Source organism: Bombina bombina, chromosome 1 (assembly GCF_027579735.1).
Source record: "Bombina bombina isolate aBomBom1 chromosome 1, aBomBom1.pri, whole genome shotgun sequence".
In the NCBI taxonomy this organism is placed as follows: domain Eukaryota; kingdom Metazoa; phylum Chordata; class Amphibia; order Anura; family Bombinatoridae; genus Bombina; species Bombina bombina.
This window is the reverse complement of record NC_069499.1, coordinates 1573688659-1573707617: the sequence shown is the minus strand read 5'-3', so window position 1 is coordinate 1573707617 and position 18959 is coordinate 1573688659. Positions and strand designations below refer to the sequence as shown.

The 18959-nt window shown below is 40.5% G+C and overlaps 1 protein-coding gene across 1 annotated transcript in view; it reads right to left on the bottom strand.

The window, feature by feature from the left end:
* The window catches only part of USP43 (ubiquitin specific peptidase 43), a 267432-nt gene that overhangs the window by 79708 nt on the left and 168765 nt on the right, over positions 1 to 18959 (bottom strand). The window contains exons 5-7 of the mRNA XM_053710091.1: positions 8755 to 8881; positions 5482 to 5617; positions 5130 to 5277 (exon numbers count right to left, since the gene is read on the bottom strand). Of these exons, the coding sequence (XP_053566066.1) occupies positions 5130 to 5277; positions 5482 to 5617; positions 8755 to 8881 (411 nt within the window). The remainder of the gene's footprint in view (positions 1 to 5129; positions 5278 to 5481; positions 5618 to 8754; positions 8882 to 18959) is intronic.

The following is an 18959-nucleotide window of genomic DNA, read 5'->3' as shown; positions in this document are numbered from 1 at the left end:
GGGTCCAGGAGCGGCGGTTTAGGGGTTAATACATTTATTATAGTTGCGGCGGGGTCTAGGAACGGCGGTTTAGGGGTTAATAACTTTATTTAGTTGCGGGGGGCTCCGGGGGCGCCGGTATAGGGGGTAGAACAGTGTAGTTTAGTGTGGGTGCTTAGTGACAGCTTATCAATAAAGCTGGGAAAAAGCAGAAGAGCAGCGAGATCGGATGAGTGATAACTATCACAGTCCGCTGCTCATCGCCCCGTACTTGGTGCACGTTTTTTTGACAGCTTTTTTTATAACTTTGGCGAGCGTATTCAGGTCTGCGGCGGCGATGTGAGGCAAGCTTAGGCGGGCGCATTGGGGCCGGCGAAGGCAGGTAAGTAGACGGCTTGATAACTAGAGGCCAATGTATGAATTGTAATGTAATCTCTTGTTGAATAAAACTCTTATTATTGAGAGGAAGCTGCTTAGTGACTTGATTAACAGAGAGTCTGAGATTAAAGGGACAGTACACTGTAAAACATTTTTTATATTAATGTATTTTCAATTACACCAGCTGCAGAGTATAAAATGTATGAGAAATTGCATTTTCAGTTTATTTGTGTATATGAAGTAGCTGGTTTTCTTTTGTGCTTTTAAGCCACAGTCTATCACAATGGGTTGAGCTTAGAGGTAATATCAGATCTCATTATGTTATAATAATTATCACTTTGTGTACACACACTTGCTTCCTTACCTTATATTTGTCTGGAAAACTAAAGCTCAATACATAGAGAGAACAATGGAAAATTATAATTTTATTACTTAACTATCCTGCACCCCACTGTGAGTTTTTAAGTTCGTTTGCTGGCTGTGTTTACTTACGCCTAGATTTAGAGTTCTGTGTTAGCCGTCAAAAGCAGCGTTAAGGGGTCCTAATGCTGCTTTTTACCGCCCGATGGTATTTAGAGTCAGGCAGGAAAGGGTCTAACGCTCACTTTCCAGCCGCGACTTTTCCATACCGCAGATCCCCTTACGCCAATTGCGTATCCTATCTTTTCAATGGGATCTTCCTAACGCCGGTATTTGGAGTCTTGGCTGAAGTGAGCGGTAGACCCTCTACCGACAAGACTCCAGCCGCAGAAAAAAGTCAGGAGTTAAGAGCTTTCTGGGCTAACGCCGGTTCATAAAGCTCTTAATGTATTAACCCCTAAAGCTAAGTCTAACCCTAACCCCCCCCAAGTTAAATATAATTTTTATCTAACGAAATAAATTTAATATTATTAACTAAAGTCTTCCTATTTAAAACTAAATACTTACCTGTAAAATAAAACCTAATATAGATACAATATAACGAATAATTATATTGTAGCTATTTTAGGATTTATATTTATTTTACAGGCAACTTTGTATTTATTTTAACTAGGTACAATAGCTATTAAATAGTTATTTACTATTTAATAGCTACCTAGTTAAAATAATTACAAAATTACCTGTAAAATAAATCCTAACCTAAGTTACAATTAAACCTAACACTACACTATCAATAAATAAATTAAATCAATTAACTACAAGTACCTACAATTAAATAAACTAAATTACAAAAAAAACAAACACTAAATTACAAAAAATAAAAAAAGATTACAAGAACTTTAAGCTAATTACACCTACTCTAAGCCCCCTAATAAAATAACAAAGCCCCCCAAAATAAAAAAATTCCCTACCCTAATCTAAATTAAAATAGTTAACAGCTCTATTACCTTACCAGCCCTTAAAAGGGCTTTTTGCGGGGCATGCCCCAAAGAAATCAGCTCTTTTGCCTGAAAAAAAAAACACAATACCACCCCCCAACATTACAACCCACCACCCACATACCCCTACTCTAACACTAACCCCCTGAAGATCTCCCTACTTTGAGTCGTCTTCACTCAGCCGAGCAGCGATGGACCAAAAGAAGACATCCGGAGCGACAGAAGTCTTCATCCTATCCGGGCAGAAGAGGACATCTGGACCGGCAAACATCTTCATCCAAGCGGCATCTTCTATCTTCATCCATCCGACGAGGAGCGGCTCCATCTTCAAGACCTCCGGCGTGGAACATCCTCTTCTCCCGACGACTAGACGACGAATGAAGGTTCCTTTAAGTGACGTCATCCAAGATGGCGTCCCTCGAATTCCGATTGGCCAATCAGCCAATCAGATTGAGCTTGCATGCTATTGGCTGATCGGAACAGCCAATAGAATGCAAGCTCAGTCTGATTGGCTAATTGGATCAGCCAATCGGATTGAACTTGAATCTGATTGGCTGATTGAATCAGCCAATCAGATTTTTCCTACCTTAATTCCGATTGGCTGATAGAATCCTATCAGCCAATCGGAATTCGAGGGACGCCATCTTGGATGACGTCACTTAAAGGAACCTTCATTCGTCATCTAGTCGTCGGGAGAAGAGGATGTTCCGCGCCGGAGGTCTTGAAGATGGAGCCGCTCCTCGTCGGATGGATGAAGATAGAAGATGCCGCTTGGATGAAGATGTTTGCCGGTCCAGATGTCCTCTTCTGCCCGGATAGGATGAAGACTTCTGCCGCTCCAGATGTCTTCTTTTGGTCCATCGCTGCTCGGCTGAGTGAAGACGACTCAAGGTAGGGAGAACTTCAGGGGGGTAGTGTTAGGTTTATTTAAGGGGGGTTTGGGTTAGAGTAGGGGTATGTGGGTGGTGGATTGTAATGTTGGGGGGTGGTATTGTGTTTTTTTTCAGGCAAAAGAGCTGATTTCTTTGGGGCATGCCCCGCAAAAAGCCCTTTTAAGGGCTGGTAAGGTAATAGAGCTGTTAACTATTTTAATTTAGATTAGGGTAGGGAATTTTTTATTTTGGGGGGCTTTGTTATTTTTGTAATCTTTTTTTATTTTTTGTAATTTAGTGTTTGTTTTTTTTGTAATTTAGTTTAGTTTATTTAATTGTAGGTACTTGTAGTTAATTGATTTAATTTATTTATTGATAGTGTAGTGTTAGGTTTAATTGTAACTTAGGTTAGGATTTATTTTACAGGTAATTTTGTAATTATTTTAACTAGGTAGCTATTAAATAGTAAATAACTATTTAATAGCTATTGTACCTAGTTAAAATAAATACAAAGTTGCCTGTAAAATAAATATAAATCCTAAAATAGCTACAATATAATTATTCATTATATTGTAGCTATATTAGGGTTTATTTTACAGGTAAGTATTTCGTTTTAAATAGGAAGACTTTAGTTAATAATATTTAATTTATTTAGTTAGATCAAAATTATATTTAACTTAGGGGGGTGTTAGGGTTAGACTTAGCTTTAGGGGTTAATACATTTATTAGAGTAGCAGCGAGGTCCGGTTGGCAGATTAGGGGTTAATAGGTGTAGGTAAAGTAGCGGTGACGTTGGGGGGGGGCAGATTAGGGGTTAATAAATATAATATAGGGGTCGGCGGTGTTAGGGGCAGCAGATTAGGGGTACATAGGTATAATGTAGGTTGCGGCGGTGTACGGAGTGGAAGATTAGGGGTTAATAATATAATGCAGGTGTCAGCTATAGCGGGGACGGCAGATTAGGGGTTAATAAGTGTAAGGTTAGGGGTGTTTAGACTCGGGGGTTTATGTTAGGGTGTTAGGTGCAGACTTAGAGAGTGTTTCCCCATAGGAAACAATGGGGCTGCGTTGGGAGCTTAACGCTGCTTTTTTGCAGGTGTTAGGTTTTTTTTCATCCCAAACTGCCCCATTGTTTCCTATGGGGGAATTGTGCACGAGCACGTATTCCTAGCTGGCCGCTACCGTAAGCAACGCTGGTATTGAGAGTTGAAGTGGCGGTCCCTTCAGAGAACTTTCAATACCAGCGTTATTTAAAAGGTGCGGGGGGGGGGAAACACGTGTAGCTAACGCACCCCTTTGGCCGCAAAACTCTAAATCTAGCCGTTAGGCTTTTCAATAGCTGAGACTCCAGTATCAAAGTTTGCAGTATAGGTTGGTATACCACAAGCTAAATCAGCTATTTAAAAATCCAAAATAGGTGTAAAAGTGCTACTGTCCCTTTAAGTGCTACAAGAGATCTGAAACTAATCAATAACACAAACCCCTGCCCCAGAACATACACAAGCAAGTTTTTCTTTTCCCAATTCAGTAGCACAGCACAACAAGTGTAATATTTGTGCTTCCCAGTGCGAGGAGCTTTCAGTTATTCCATGGTTTATTGTTTTTCAACCATATGTTTCTAAATTTTGGGGGCGTGGTTGGGGTGGTGTTGGGGGCTCAGCCCACTCCTCTCACAAGGCCCCCGGGAGGTCAGCCCACTCCTGTCACAAGGGCCCCGGAAGGTCAGCCCACTCCTGTCACAAGGCCCCCGGGAGGTCAGCCCACTACTGTCACAAGGGCCCCGGGAGGTCAGCCCACTTCTGGCACAAGGGCCCCGGGAGGTCAGCCCACTCCTGTCACAAGGGCCCCGGGAGGTCAGCCCACTCCTGTCACAAGGGCCCCGGGAAGTCAGCCCACTCCTGGCACAAGGGCCCCGGGAGGTCAGCCCACTCCTGGCACAAGGGCCCCGGGAGGTCAGCCCACTCCTGTCACAAGGGCCCCGGGAAGTCAGCCCACTCCTGTCACAAGGGCCCCCGGGAGGTCAGCCCACTCCTGTCACAAGGGCCCTGGGAGGTCAGCCCACTCCTGTCACAAGGGCCCCGGGAGGTCAGCCCACTCCTGTCACAAGGGCCCCGGGAGGTCAGCCCACTCCTGTCACAAGGGCCCCGGGAGGTCAGCCCACTCCTGTCACAAGGGCCCCGGGAGGTCAGCCCACTCCTGTCACAAGGGCCGCGGGAGTAAAGCAGGGATGTGTAGTAGGTTCATTTAAGGGACATCTAGAGGCTGTAACCCCTTAACTGTCAGATCATTTTTAAAGCTTAAGAGCACTTATTAGACACTAAATATATCTGTGTGAATTACACAACCAGAGCACCATTCTGCAGTGTTGTGTTGCATTATTAGTGATGCATCCTCCTGCGCTCCATAAGAACAAACCATTAGTTTATATCTCTTTCTTTAGCGCCAGCTTTTTTACTTAGGCATCTGGAGGTTCTGAGCTATGGGGGCATCAGTAGGGAGACCAGAAAGGTCAGGTGGGTCTCAGAGACCAGGTATAGCTTACCTGAAGAGCGAGAGGAGCTCCCAGCTTTAGGTAATGACAGAGGAACCTGAAAGGCATAGACTTGATCCCCCTCTGCAATGGTGTTCAAGTCTTCGTCATTGGAAAATGAGCGCTGGAATCCACTGGAGTACAAATCAGCCAGGATCACCTGGGCCACAAATAAACAGCAACATCTTTGCTATAAGTATGTTTTTATTTATGTAACAATGGGTTAATTAGACTAATAACATTTGTATCAAGGGTCACACAAAACTAGTACTGCGCTACAGATACTGTAGGTGCTATATAGTGTATAATTGTTATTGATGTATATGCAGATACACAGAGAAAGGGCCCCCTTTATTATACGTACCTGTTCTGGTGGTATTTTGCCCTTGTCTGCCACCATCTGCCGCAATGCTGCCACGGTACCAAAAAGAGGAACCGCAAGACCAACTCGAAGGAAGCGCTGCTGTTTGGACTGGAAGACCAATATGACGTTCAGGGCCCTGAGGACAACATGACACTGAGGGTAAAAACACTACACAGATGTCACAGAACACTAACGGGCATTTAATGGTGCCCACAACTTATAAGGGTACAAGATGCCATCACGGGAGAGGTACTTGCAAGAGGTGAGTGAGGTACGCTGGAGTATAATCAAACAGGTGCCAAACTAAAATCCAGCTGCTCTCAACACAAGAATATCTCATCCCTTATACAGGAGGTTAGCAACACAATGCAAATAATAAACCAGACCAGATATTGGCCCTTTATGGTGAATGAGCAGAGTTCAGATCAGTGAGTGGCTTTAGCAACCTTAGTAAATTTAAAGGGACACTGAACCAAAAATGTTTCTTTTGTGATTCAGATAGAGCATGCAATTTTAAGCAACTTTCTAATTTACTCATATTATCAATTTTTCTTCATTCTCTTGCTATCTTTATATGAAAAAGAAGGCATCTAAGCTTTTTTCTTGGTTCAGACTCTGGACAGCAGTTTTTGATTGGTGGATGAATTTATCCACCAATCAGCAAGGACAACTTAGGTTGTTCACCAAAAATGGGCCGGCATCTAAACTTACATTCTTGCATTTCAAATAAAGATTCCAAGAGAATGAAGAAAATTTGATAATAGGAGTAAATTAGAAAGTTGCTTAAAATGTCATGCTCTATCTGAATCACAAAAGAAAAAAATTGGGTACAGTGTCTCTTTAAGCCAGTGACACAGACACTGAAAGATGAATATACTTACTGAGACATACATGACAGCCACACAGAAACACAAATATATTTACTGACACAGACACACAGAAACACAAATATATTTACTGACACATACATGACACACACAAACAGAAACACAAATATATTTACTGACACATACATGACACAGCCACACAGAAACACAAAAATATTTACTGACACAGACACACATAAACACAAATATATTTACTGACACAGACACACAGAAACACAGCTATATTTACTGACACAGACACACAGAAACACAAATATATTTACTGACACAGACACACAGAAACACAAATATATTTACTGACACAGCCACACAGAAACACAGATATATTTACTGGCACATACATGACACAGCCACACAGAAACACAAATACATTTACTGACACATACATGACACACACACACACACAAATATATTTACTGACACATACATGACACAGACACACAGAAACACAGATATATTTACTGACACAGACACACAAACATATTTACTGACACACACACACAGAAACACAAATATATTTACTGACACATACATGACACAGACACACAGAAACACAGATATATTTACTGACACATACATGAAACACACACAGAAACACAAATACATTTACTGACACACACACACAGAAACACAAATACATTTACTGACACATACATGACACACATACACAGAAATATATTTACTGACAAATACATGCCACACACACACACACACACACAGAAACACAAATATATTTACTGACACATACATGACAGAGACACACAAACACAAATATATTTACTGACACATACATGACACACACACAGAAACACAAATATATTTACTGACACATACATGACACACACACAGAAACACAAATATATTTACTGACACATACATGACACAGACACACAGAAACACAGATATATTTACTGACACATACATGAAACACACACAGAAACACAAATACATTTACTGACACACACACACAGAAACACAAATACATTTACTGACACATACATGACACACATACACAGAAATATATTTACTGACAAATACATGCCACACACACAGAAACACAAATATATTTACTGACACATACATGACAGAGACACACAAACACAAATATATTTACTGACACATACATGATACACACACAGAAACACAAATATATATACTGACACATACATGACACAGACACACAGAAACAAATATATTTACTGACACATACATGACACAGACACAGAAACACAAATATATTCACTGATACATACATGACACACACACACAGAAACAAACATATTCACTGTCACATACATGACACACACAGAAACACATATTTACTGGCACATACTGTACATGACACAGACACACAGAAACACAAATATACTTACTGACACATACATGACACAGACACACAGATATGATGACATATGTACTAATGCAGATACATACACAGTACAGACACATACACACTAACATATTCATACACATGACACATGTACAGATATGATGACAGATGTACTAATGCAGATACATACACAGTACAGACACATATAGATAACACGTGTACAGAGATAACATATATATATATATATATATATATACACTGCATCATGTGCATCTCTGCTCAGCAGATCCCAGCTAGTGATTCAGGGAGTTAATCTTCAGTGTGTGGGACTCTCAGACATGACACCACAATCGTCTGCACTGCCCCCTCACCTGCACTAATTACAGCCTGTGCTGCTAGTGTGCCAGACAGTACAGCTACGTTATCCACTAGCTGACACCTTCATCTGCACATGTTTAGATATATTATATTACTAAAGAGAGGATTTCTTGTTCTACCTGTATCATTTATATATATTTAAAGGGACACAAAGAAAATGCTTTAATGTGTTAGAGCAATATTGCATGTTTATACCTATGTGTTTAACCTCTGACACAGAGTCAAAACACATAGGTAAAGATATCGTACTGAGCATGTGCAAGAGTTCAGAGTCTGTGGTTGGCTGCTGACTGTCATGTGATATGGGGAATTTAAACTTTGTCATAAAGAAAATCTACTGCTTTTTTTATTTAAAAGTTAGCATTATGGTGTTGTGTTTTTATGATGTGTTTGCTGATTAGAATAGTCTACTGCATTTAATGATCATTTAAATTACCTGGACCATCCAGTGTTAAAAGCTATTTCAAGTGTCTGTAAGTTTGGATTTCTTTTGAAATTTGGGATTTTTTTGTGCACCTTCAGGCACTGGAAATGCTGAATCCAATGTATTGGAATTAACCCCAGGGTCAGAAAACCAGCAGAGATGATAATAAGTTGCAGTGATCTGGGTATGAATTAAAAAGAAAGGACACAACAAGACAAGAGAGCGATTTATAGGCACCATTCTATGCCACTTACCTGGTTTGGCGCAGAGGGATGGGCAATGACACACACAGGAATGGGTCAAATGTATCACTCTGCTTGTGGCAGTGCGGGCAGGTGAGGGACGACCTAAAATTAGACACAGAATAATATAAACGTACGTCTATGTGTGAGAACAGGATTTGTCACATGGCAAGAAAGGGGGTCAATCAGTTTTCCTTAAAGGGAACTGAAACCCAAAATGCATCCTTCACGATTCAGATAGAGAATAAAATGTTTAAAAAAGTTTCCAATTTACATCTATTATCATATTTGCTTCGTTCTTGTGTTTTTCTTTGTTGAAGAGATATCTAGATAGGCAGCGTGCACATGCCTGAAGTCCTACATGACAGAAAATAGTGCTGCCATCTAGTGCTCTTGCTGATGTATTACATTGTTAAAAAAACTGCTGCCGGGGGGCGGAGCTGATAGCTGTTGCAACAGGACGTGTTGGAAGAGAGCTCCTGGACTTACTTGATCCCTTTATAGTTATTTTCCAACTTTATCTTATTATTTTGCAATTTTATACTACCTTAAGTCATTTAAGTGGAGCCTGGGACTATCTGACAGACAGCGGACCTGTTCCTCAGATATCTTCATAGTGTTTTGCCACAAGGTCAAGAGGCCTCTCCCGTGATACTACACATGTTGTTGAGGCTGTCGTGTATATACCACCCCCCCCCCCCCCCCCCCGGATCTATGATTCTGGGTTACTGAACCAGAGGGATTATCTCTGGCCATATCACTGCTCATAACATACTGAAAAAGCACTTCGGGACAAATCAACCACTATTATTAAGAGGTAAAGTGCGCAGCTAAACTATGGATGCACTAGACAGATGGGAGATGTCGCTTCAGCAAGCAATTCAGAGTCACTTCTCTACACTCGAACAGCAGCTCTCTCAAATCTTTTTCCCTACTAGTGAGAGGATATCGGATGGTATGGTAGCAGAAGAGGAGCTGACTCAGACAGAGCGGATCTGTACAATGAAGGGAATAACCCATGGCCCTATTGGGGACCCATTATCTGAGGAGAGGATCCTTCCACTACTGGACGATCATTACCTGAGGCTTGGGCAGCCATCAACAGTGGCGTCTGTGGGATTGCGTTCTGGGAGGTTTGCTGGTGTCCAGACCTCGGAGCTGGGGGCTGTCTGTGGGGCTGATCACAATGTGCACTTAGATCCGATTGCCGGCCTACACCCGCCTGTAAGACCTGATGGCGATGCTCCGTTTGTAGATGTGAGCGTACCTCCCCCACTTGTTTCACTTAAAATTGTCGACCAGACCTCAGAACAGCTCTACCATAATGAGGATGAACTAGAGGACATGCCGACAACTGTGACAGCGCCGATGCGCTAGCGAGCGGTACAGCCTAACCAGCTCTCTTTTCCTAGCATTAGTAGCGCAAACAGCGTATTACTGACATCACAATCTGACATTTTGAAAGCTGTCCATTACATTGGGATTTGCATTAGACCTAAACTGTCCCCACTAGATGAGCCACACAGCCTCTTCCAAGCTATAGATTGCCCACGATTTTCTGTGCCAAGGGGCCTCAAAACCGGAGTTGGCTAATTAACTAACCCTTCCATAATTTCTGTTTAGCATCGACAACTAGTAGATGGTAGACATTATACAAGTCTCCTTTACACAGGACTGGCTCTTGCCTGAGACACTCTAATAACGTGTATGTATTCTGCCTAAATCTCTGTTCTGTTTATAATAATTAGTTTGGATTTATTTTAGAGTTTATTCTTGCTAAAAACGTTTTTATAGAGCTTATGTAAGTCTTGCATTTTGAACTGTTTTCATATAATTAAGCTGGGCGGTCTGATGGTTGTTTTCACGCTAGATATTCACAGTTATCAGGGGTAATTCATTGAATTTAGACTAATATCTGAACCCTTAGTTTTAGAATGTTTGCTGCATTAGACTTAGTTTAAAGAGTCCTTTTTGCCATATGTTGCCCTATATACCTCATGTGAGTAAAACAGATTTCCGGGTTTCAAGATCCTCTCTACATATATTCCACCTAATGCAATTTTGTTGCGTTATTTCTAGGAGCAACATGTTAGAAAATGCAACTCTTTTTATTCCTTCTCCCCATATACCAGGCTGAATGGACTTAATCTCATATGGTTTTATATTTGCCAATAAATTGCATAGTAATCTTCTCCCCATATATCAGGCTGACTGACCTTACTCTCATATTGTTATAAATTAGCGCATCTTATATGACAGTAATGCAACCATAATTGTCTAAGATAAGTAAGGTACGTCAGGGACAGAAGCAGTTTTAATTACTTGCTATTCATAGTGATTGTTTGATGCAAATGCATATATAGTATATTAAGCATGTACTATATGACAGTGAGATGATAGTAATCACACAGACTAAGATAGTAGATTGTGTGGGGGACGGAAGAGGTTACAACGTTAATATGTACTGTGTTTTGAATTTCATACATAGCCCTATTTTGTCTAGTAGTACTCCTACCTTGACCTCTTACAGTTATCAATTATACCTTCAGCTACGCCCTAAGTGACATTTCAGCTAATTGGTTTTAAAGTTATCTAAAATCATTGAGTGTAGCAGTTGTCAGTTATTACAGTAAAAATAGAAAATAAGGTTTGTTTTTCATTAGAGATCCAAAAGTGGTCTCCTGTGTTGGTATCTACCTCCACTAGCCTGTTTTTTATAGCATAGAGGTGGCCTCATTATTCATTTTGGAGGTGATTTTAGAGTACTAGGCATAATAACTGCTTATCATGTTCTTTTCTTTTTCTCTTTAATTTAGGAATACATGTTGTCAATTATAATGTTATGTCACATGCTGTCTGTATTCCAATAACGCTAACGTGTTACATTATTCCGTATTGTATGTATGCCTTATATTGTGTATTTAACATTCTGCAATATGCTTATTCCATGTATAAGTTAATTCTGTATTTGTCAAATTTGTTAGGTTTGATTGCTTAGGAGGTTCTGTTCATATTGGTTTTCTTTGTATAGAGTATGTAATCAACAGGTGTGTTCAAACTTTTAACCAATAGGATTTTAGGTATGAGTATTTAGAGAGGTGTGTCACATAGCACTATAGGCTATGACTACGGCTCTCAGCCGAAACGCGTAAGCCATACAGTGCCACACCTGGTATGCTTTTACTTGTGATTGCCATTCGTTTTTAATCTGAGTTTGAAATAAAGACGTTTTAATTATACTCTCCAGGACTACCGCTTTTCTATATTCCTACATTTTGCCAGTGTATCCTGGACTGTTAAGCTGTTAAGCTGTGGGGAGGTGTGTGCGTGCAGCTAATAGTGACTGGTGATTCTTCAGCATCGGTACTTTCCACGGATTGGTTACCGTTGATTGACGCTTTGACTAGCCAATAGGATCTAGCGCTCATCGAAGAGGAGAGACGCTGTACATCTGCAGACCCACGAGGACGCCAAGCAACTGAGCCGGTGAAGAAACGAGCACTCGGAGATGGTATAAGGTACCCGTGCATCGTAGATTCCAAAGTGTCCGGTATAGTAAGCAGGCTTGGGCAACAGTGGGGGACTTACCGTGACTAATTCGCCTATGCAGCTACCTATAAAAGTTTCCTTAAGCTGTCATACAGTTTGGAATACACTGCACTATTAACTATTAGCTGACCTTAAGTGGTTTCTCACGCATTTGTTTTAGCACTACTGAGTTCCTTCTTTTGTATGTTTGATTATTTTGGGTACTTTACTGGCAGTACCAACACTCAGTAGTAGCGCCCGTTACACACACAAAGTAAAGTCTTAAGCTCCCCACAGCAATATGGACGAAATGGCTCACACCTCTATACACCCTCCTATACAGCAATTTTACTCTCTGATGCCCTATTCAGCAAGATATGAAGGGACTGCTAGTAGTGAAGTGATATTTTCTGAGGACAAAAGTGTACTAGCACTTAGCTCACTCTTTGACATGATGGAAGATCTGCTGATTAAGGAATCCAAACTCCAGTGGGATATTTGGACAATTGAGAAATACCGATCATTACAAATGATCCCCAGAGGTCTACGTATTTTTAAATTTCCAACCTTTGATGTGGACTGTAATGACAAAGACTTTGTGGAAGAATGGAACAAAGTATTATCCAATTGCTCACTTAATCTGATGCTTCTTATGTTACAATACAAAGTTAAGCAACTCGATAAAATTAAGTCAGAAATTGCAGAGTTACAGGCAGAACTTAATTTGCGCAGCACAGTATCTGATTTTGCCAAATTTGACAACATCCTTAGAGGTATCTTAGCTACTAGCAGATCAAATATCATGGAGAGGAAACACACTAAATTTTTGAGAGATAAGAATGATTATCTTAATAATACAGTGTATATATGGAGTAAAAAACAAAGATCTACATTTAGACAAAATCAGCCCAGATTCGGGGGGAGAGGAAGGGGACGTAGGAACAGACACAGACAGACGAATAACAATAGAAATGTAACGTTCTCTGGAAGTGATACTGAGTATAGTACAGATGGTAGTGATGAAATATCAAACATTCAAACATCAAGTGTAACTACCAGTATTAATACTAGTGAACCTCAGTGCATAGGAGAGATACAAAGCAACTCACTACCTGCACAGAGGTCTATAATCACTCCCCCACCACATATAGTAGAGACACCCTATAATATAACTCCCCAAACGAATTCTAACTATTCTATGTATCCTATACCTGTATCCCAGCCAGGTCCACATGTTAATGCTACACAAACAGGAAATATAGGTCTTATGGAACAGGTTTTTCCCCAGGACCAGATCCCACACAAAGGGGGAGGGAGGAAGTCCAAAACACAATCTTATCACAACTCACAGGCACAGCAGAGATACCAGCTGAGACAAGTCAAATCAATCACAAAGTACAAATAGATGCTACATATAGTAATGTTATCAACTTGTCATCTACATTGCTTACTGTTGATCAATTAAAAGTACTTAGTCTGGGGCTCAACTTTTCACCTACCAATGACTTCGATGTGTTTAAAACCTTATTGGATCTCAATAAATTTACTAGAAACATAACCTTAAAAAAATATTTTTCATCAACTAGTGAAGCCAGTGATAATGAACAACAGGGGACTTCGACTTATAATGAGTCTCTCTCCTTCTCACAAACATGTGATGTAGTCTCTTTGCAACAATTACAGTCAGAATCTATTCATAACACGCAAGGCACTCTTAATAGAGGCCCCCTGATGAAGGGAAAATCTACCTTTTACCCCATACAGGTTAGGGGTAATGTTATAGAAACTTTTTACAACAGGGTTGAACAAGATCTTATTGCTCTCAAACAGTCCAAGAAACGACCTAAAAACAACCTAGGTTTCAGGGAAAGAGCAGCAGTCAAAGAGTTAAAAGATAACTCCAGTATCACCATAAGAAAAGCCGATAAAGGAGGTATGACTGTTGTTCTTGACCGTGAAACCTACGTTGCTGAAGCATTAAGGCAACTTAACAATAGGGAGGAATATTCCATCCTTAAAGGTGACCCCACCTCTGTCTTCAGGAGGGAGCTTGTGGATCTTTTGGATGAGGGTGTGGAATCAGGGTTCATTGATCCAACTACCTTTGCATACCTGGTCCCTGATTTTCCGAAAATTCCTGCCTTCCACCATTTTCCTAAGGTCCACAAGTCCCTCTTTGAAGTTAAAGGTCGCCCAATTGTAAGTGGGGTTGATTCCCTGCTGTGCAATTTATCTGAGTGGGTGGACAGCATCCTACAGCCAATGGTTATTTCATTACCCTCGCATTTGCGAGATACTAAACATGTTTTACAGTTAATGAAAGATGTAGTCTGGACATCACAATCCAGATGGTTAACTGTGGATGCTGTATCACTCTACTCCAGTATACCCCATGATACAGGTTTGAAGGCAATTTGTTTTTTCTTGGACAACTTTGGTAATTACACTGAAGATTTCAATTGTTTCATTGTGAAAGTTGTGGGGTTCCTCCTTACACATAATTTTTTTGTGTTCGAGGGGGTGTACTATCTCCAAAGGTGTGGAACAGCGATGGGGGCTAAATTTGCCCCATCTTATGCTAATCTGTTCCTAGGATTCTGGGAGTTTTTCCACATCTTTGGAGATAGTAACCCTTTCCGTGTCTATATATCTACATATCGAAGATATATAGACGATCTGATCTTTGTATGGACAGGAACCCAACAACAAGCTTCAGAATTCTGTTCAACCCTAAATTCAAATGACATGAATCTCAGATTTACATTTGAATTTAATGACATAAGTGCTAATTTTTTAGATCTTACCCTTATAGGGCTCCCAGATGGCAGAGTTAAAACAGTTTCCTATAGGAAACCCATCTCAGGGAATGCAGTCCTATTTGGGACTAGCTGCCATCCGAAACATGTCCCAGAAGCAATTGCTAAAGGGGAGATGATCAGATTAAAAAGAAACTGTTCAGATGACAGCGACTTCAAGACTTTAGCCAGGGACCTTGAATCTAGGCTTCAACAACGCAGATATCCAAAAAAAGCCATTTGTAAGGCCAAACATTTGGTGAGCTCCAAAACCAGAGATAGCCTTCTGGTAGATAGACAAATAAATGATTCTAAGCCCTTTGATGGAGTGACGTTTGTCACCACTCACAGTGGACAATACAATGACATTTGTTCCATTATACGCAAGCACTTTAAAATCCTCAATGCAGATGATAAACTAATTGAAATGGTTAAAAGTGGTGTTAGGTGTGCATATAGGAAAGGTCCCACACTGGGCTCCCAGCTATCTCCAACTATGTTGCCCACTAAGACTAATGATGCTTGTGCGTGGATCAGACATCAGGGCATGCATAAATGCGGCCACAGAAAATGCAAACCGTGTGACTTTGTACGCACTGGAAGTACATTTACAAGTTATGTCACAGGGAAAACATTTAACATTAAAACACTCTTAAATTGCACATGTACTAATGTGATTTATGTACTTAACTGCTCCTCATGTAAAATTCAATACATAGGTCTCACCTCCAGAGATGTAAACACCAGGATTAGGGAACACCTTTCCTCTTTTACTACAGTTAAATCGAGTACCCCTGTAGTCCAGCATTTCGGGGTCTACCATGGTGGGAACCTTTCTTCCTTTTCTTGGAGTGCTATAGAAAGGGTTCACAGACCTAAAAGGGGAGGTTCCATAGATCGCATACTGGAGTTGAGAGAAGCCCATTGGATTTTCACAATGGGCACTCGTATTCCAAATGGGCTCAACTCTAAGTATGATATCATGAATTTGTGGTAACTAGTCTGGGCTCCCTAGCTCTCTGTGAGCCACTCCTATGCATGTCACATTTACCTGTTTAGGACTCTGTAATCTCTTGCGCTATTCAGGCATTTGACTTCATTTTTTCATATATACTTTACCCTTTGGACAATCATGTAACTTAGAAATTTTAACCCATATTATTGCTTAATATTAAGATTTATAATTATGTTATAGGGTTAGGGTCCGCCTGAACAGTATTAGACTTTTCTATGTGTATTACAGGTTTTGACTTTTAAACCCTCATATTCTTTGTTAAAGTGAGAATATCTATAGCTAATATGGTACACATTGTATACAATGTATGTTTTGAGATTTTGCACATCGTATATTGCACTATCTAGACTTTTTGGAGGTTTGGTGTGTATTTAACATTCTGCAATATGCTTATTCCATGTATAAGTTAATTCTGTATTTGTCAAATTTGTTAGGTTTGATTGCTTAGGAGGTTCTGTTCATATTGGTTTTCTTTGTATAGAGTATGTAATCAACAGGTGTGTTCAAACTTTTAACCAATAGGATTTTAGGTATGAGTATTTAGAGAGGTGTGTCACATAGCACTATAGGCTATGACTACGGCTCTCAGCCGAAACGCGTAAGCCATACAGTGCCACACCTGGTATGCTTTTACTTGTGATTGCCATTCGTTTTTAATCTGAGTTTGAAATAAAGACGTTTTAATTATACTCTCCAGGACTACCGCTTTTCTATATTCCTACATTTTGCCAGTGTATCCTGGACTGTTAAGCTGTTAAGCTGTGGGGAGGTGTGTGCGTGCAGCTAATAGTGACTGGTGATTCTTCAGCATCGGTACTTTCCACGGATTGGTTACCGTTGATTGACGCTTTGACTAGCCAATAGGATCTAGCGCTCATCGAAGAGGAGAGACGCTGTACATCTGCAGACCCACGAGGACGCCAAGCAACTGAGCCGGTGAAGAAACGAGCACTCGGAGATGGTATAAGGTACCCGTGCATCGTAGATTCCAAAGTGTCCGGTATAGTAAGCAGGCTTGGGCAACAGTGGGGGACTTACCGTGACTAATTCGCCTATGCAGCTACCTATAAAAGTTTCCTTAAGCTGTCATACAGTTTGGAATACACTGCACTATTAACTATTAGCTGACCTTAAGTGGTTTCTCACGCATTTGTTTTAGCACTACTGAGTTCCTTCTTTTGTATGTTTGCCTTATATCAAACCTTAAATAAAAACTGCTGCCATCTAGTGCTCTTGCTGATGTATTACATTGTTAAAAAAACTGCTGCCATCTAGTGCTCTTGCTGATGTATTACATTGTTAAAAAAACTGCTGCCATCTAGTGCTCTTGCTGATGTATTACATTGTTATAAAACTGCTGCCATCTAGTGCTCTTGCTGATGTATTACATTGTTAAAAAAACTGCTGCCATATAGTGTTGCAGACACTTGCACAGTCCTGAGCTTACATCCCTGCTTTTCAACAAAGAGTCCTTAATCATGTATACTCATACAAGGCAATATATCCCCTTAAATACCCATAAGCCCCCCCCCCCCAATTGCTACCAATTAACTAATTAAACTCATAGATAAAGTAACCAAATTTTTTACTTAATTGAATTTACTACCTGTCTACAATCAACACCATAAACATTTTTATTTCTATCAGTTTTGAATCATTTACATCGATTGACCACCCAACTTCAATTTTTTTACGAAAAATATGAGTTGAAAACAGTCCAGTTTATCTCTCTATATATCTCACCCGGGGACAATGTGCCTAACTCCCATATCCAGAACACCTCCCTTTGTTTCAAGAGGGTCTCTCTATCACCCCCTCTTCTGGGACAACAGACTTGCTCCAAAACCTGGAACCTCAACTGGCTTAAACTATGTCCTGCATTGATAAGATGATTTGCAATTGGTGTATCTAGTGTTCCAATCCGGATGTTACTCCTATGTTGGTTCATTCTCTCTCTTACCTTGCGGGTGGTCTCTTCTACGTAGCCCCACCCACAAGGACACTTAATAAGATACACTGCAGATTCAGCGTTGCAGGTATAGAAGCCTTTTATGTCATATTTCCTTCCTGTTCTTGGGTTAGAAAAAGTAGAGCCCTTTATGTTGCAATTAGAACAGTTAAGGCAAGGAAAACATCCTAGGCTTTTCTTGCTTAAATATCTCTGAACCGGTTTCTTTCCTGACCCAATATCTGCTTTTACCAAACTGTCCCTTAAATTCTTGCCCCTTTTGTATGCAGGCATGGGGTATTCCTGGAATTATTTTATATCTGGGTTACAAGCTTTAAAGTGAATGTAAACTTTCACGAATGAAAGCCCTGATTTTAAAAATACTATTAAAAACATGGTCACTTTCATTCACGAAAGTTTACATTGCAGCCGTTTTTTTAAAATACTTACCTTTTCTTCCTTGCAAGCGTGGAACACCGGAGTAGCGATTCCCCCGCCCCTAGGTCGTCTCTTCTTTGATCAGAAATGACGCATCCGGCTTCCTCCAATCACGGCGTGGCCCCAGGCAATGTTTGCTCTGGGGGGGAAGCCGTTATTGGAGGAAGCCGGATTCGTCATGCCTGACGTAAGAAGAGACGACCTGGGGGAGGGGGAATCGCTGCTCTGGAGTTCCACGCTTGCAAGGAAGAAAAGGTAAGTATTTTTAAAAAACGGTTGCAATGTAAACTTTCATGAATGAAAGTGCCCCTGTTTTTAATAGTATTTTTAAAAACAGGGCTTTCATTAGTGAAAACTTACATTCACTTTAAGTATTCCCCAGTTTTTATGGGTAACCCCTTGTACCTGCTTACTAAGGGAAGAGAATTGACTCACAAATGCAATCCTTGATTGTTTCTCAATCTTTTTCTTTAAAAAGTCCTGTCTTGGAGTA